General features: G+C 34.4%; 1 protein-coding gene across 4 annotated transcripts in view; it reads right to left on the bottom strand.

The window, feature by feature from the left end:
- Positions 1–2,585, bottom strand: part of LOC124158991 (cyclin-G-associated kinase) — a 47,576-nt gene extending 44,991 nt beyond the window's left edge. For all 4 annotated transcript variants that reach the window (XM_046534463.1, XM_046534471.1, XM_046534481.1 and 1 more), the window contains exons 1-4: positions 2,356–2,585; positions 2,143–2,204; positions 1,994–2,053; positions 1,796–1,910 (exon numbers count right to left, since the gene is read on the bottom strand). In XM_046534463.1, the coding sequence (XP_046390419.1) occupies positions 1,796–1,910; positions 1,994–2,053; positions 2,143–2,204; positions 2,356–2,488 (370 nt within the window). In that variant the 5' untranslated portion in view covers positions 2,489–2,585. The remainder of the gene's footprint in view (positions 1–1,795; positions 1,911–1,993; positions 2,054–2,142; positions 2,205–2,355) is intronic.
- Between the last annotated feature and the right edge of the window lie 54 nt (positions 2,586–2,639).

Raw genomic sequence — 2,639 nt, forward strand, 5'->3', positions numbered from 1 at the left:
ATTTTATGCTTGTGAAGTCACTTATTTTTTTGATGGACGTGCCTTATACCTGTGCAAATGTACCTTGGTCTTTTGGGCAAATAAAACATATTATTATTATTATTATAATCAGAAAATTGGAAATAATGGAGAGAAATTTTCCTGTGATACAAATTCAAGAATAATCCTATACTTACCACAATATTTAAGCAAAAATAATATCAGGAGGGAATTTTTAAGGGGATGATTAATTTTGGGGGCACTTTGGAACACTTACGAAAACATCTTGGGGGAATTGGAACTCCATACCTTGAACTGCTACTGGCAAAAATAAACTCTGCTAGCTCATGATATCACTTCTATCAAAAACAAAAATTCACTTAATACATTCCAAAGTGACTTCACAATAGACCTTAGCTGTATAAAGTGTAGGTATGGGATATGGAAAAAGAATTTTCTTAACCTTTATCATGGTTCAACTTAAGTCCCAAAGATTGAACAGTGGTCATTTCTCTCCTGTTTGCAATGGTTCTTGAATCTGTCCCTATCTGTCCTAGCAAAGCGATGGAAGAAGTGATGCCACAATAATCTAATATCAGCAATCAACATATTACAAGGTTCTGCTTTCATAGCCTTGGGGCTTCTGTATCTCATTCTCAAGAGTTATGAGAATTCCAAGTCATTATTTTGGAAATGTGAATTACTACAGGTTCTCAAATGATTGATGAGCTCCAGTTATTAATTGGGTCCCCCATAAATCTGGTTTCCAAGTTTATGAATGGAGTGATTGCAGAGCATGATCACAAACCCATGCAACACAGTAGTTGCATAATGGGCAACTTTGGCTCCAAGCAACTGAACGACGCAGTGCCTGAGAACATAATTTTTGATTTAGTGCAGTGATTTCACTCATCCTTGCCAACCTCCATGGTAGATGAGTTATCATGTCACTACATAACACACATCCATGGATGTATGTTTCCCGGAAACCAGTACTTATAAAATGTAATAATTTCCGATATTCCTGATAATCCCCTATAGTGACTCCATTGCAAAGTTCAAGCGAGTTTCAACTGTGTTACATGATGACATGCATCAATTTTCAAAGACTGATAATACAGTAACAATAATTCTGGCACAAAAATCACAAAAATGCTGCAACTGAAGGTTAGTTAGGTTAGATTAGGGATGAGGGAAGAGCTCACTCAATATTGAGTCACAGGCACTAGCATTCCAAATATTTAGGTCAGGGGAACATTTCCTTGGGCCACCTTTTAAAGTAAGTCCCACCAATTAGGCCACCATGCTCCCTCCATAAGCATCAACAACATTGGGAGAGGCATAGACATATCTAAGGTTTATCAATTTTGAAAGAAGATAAACACAAACTATGCACTGCATCTAAAACAGTAAAATAAAGTTTCTTAATAAAATTAAATGAAACAAAAAAGAAGCACTATCCACATGGAAAAAGGCTTTACTAATACTGAAATAACTGAAGATGGAAAATGAACTAATTTGGCATTTTGTGAAAAAAAATAACTCTTATGATTAACAAATGTTGGCATGCTAGCCTGCTGATAACAATAAATGATATAACTGATAACCTTTAATAATAGTGTGTCATTTAGAATATATAGAATGTCTTCACAGTTTTAAATACAAACAAATTTTTTAAAAATTGTTATCTATCTTTAGATGCCTCAGGTGAAGGGGTGTAAGTATAGTTCTCAAGATTCAATTCAACTAAGATAAATGCAATTTCGATGAAAGTCTGACTGCAAATATAACTCCTAAAATTTTATGGGTAACTCACCTACGCAAAGTTCAGTTAGCACCTGGTACTCTGTCATTCCATGCGATGATTTCGTTTTATCAATTTGAGTTGCAGCGATGAACTGAATAACATTTGGATGTCCAGATAATTTTTTCTAGAAAAAGTAAAAATTCAGTCATAAGTGGAATTTTAAGATTCATTCAGGTGCTTCAATAAATTTCTATAATTACTAATTACCAGTATATTTATCTCTTGAATGATGTTCCTATTGGTCTCCTCATCAGCTGCCATTAGCCTCTAACAAAGTACAACAAAGACACGATAATATACATCAGAAGTAGTTAATAAACAATTACACAGTATAAAATCATCAAAATTGAACTCACCTTAAGTGCATACTCCTTACCAGACGCTAATTCTTGCACAACAAAAACAAAGGCAAACCCACCTAAAGGGGGTGGAATTTTATTATTCAAAGAGAACAAAATCACACTTAAGCTAAAAAAAAATATTACCAAGACCATAGGTTTTGGATTGACAGTTTAAAAATCAATTTTATACGTCAAAATAAAAATTAAGGTGTGCTAAATGATAAAAACCTTCTGCGATGACTTTTTTGACCCGAAGTTTGGCATTGCCTATTTCAACCGTTTGCCCCACCAATTCATTATCTTGACTCGCAGAATTACTATTACTAAAATATCCAAGAGCAGATTTAAAAAGTTCAGACATAATGATGGAGCTGTCAAAGAGTATCACCACAGAAACGCTAACTATGTCACCGCATATTAGATCTCCATCGCTGACCTGCAATATTGATACTCAATTGGCGCTACTGTGTCGCAGTCATTAAGGGAACTAAAATAAAAACAAAAGATTACCG

Source organism: Ischnura elegans, chromosome 1 (assembly GCF_921293095.1).
Source record: "Ischnura elegans chromosome 1, ioIscEleg1.1, whole genome shotgun sequence".
Lineage (NCBI taxonomy): Eukaryota > Metazoa > Arthropoda > Insecta > Odonata > Coenagrionidae > Ischnura > Ischnura elegans.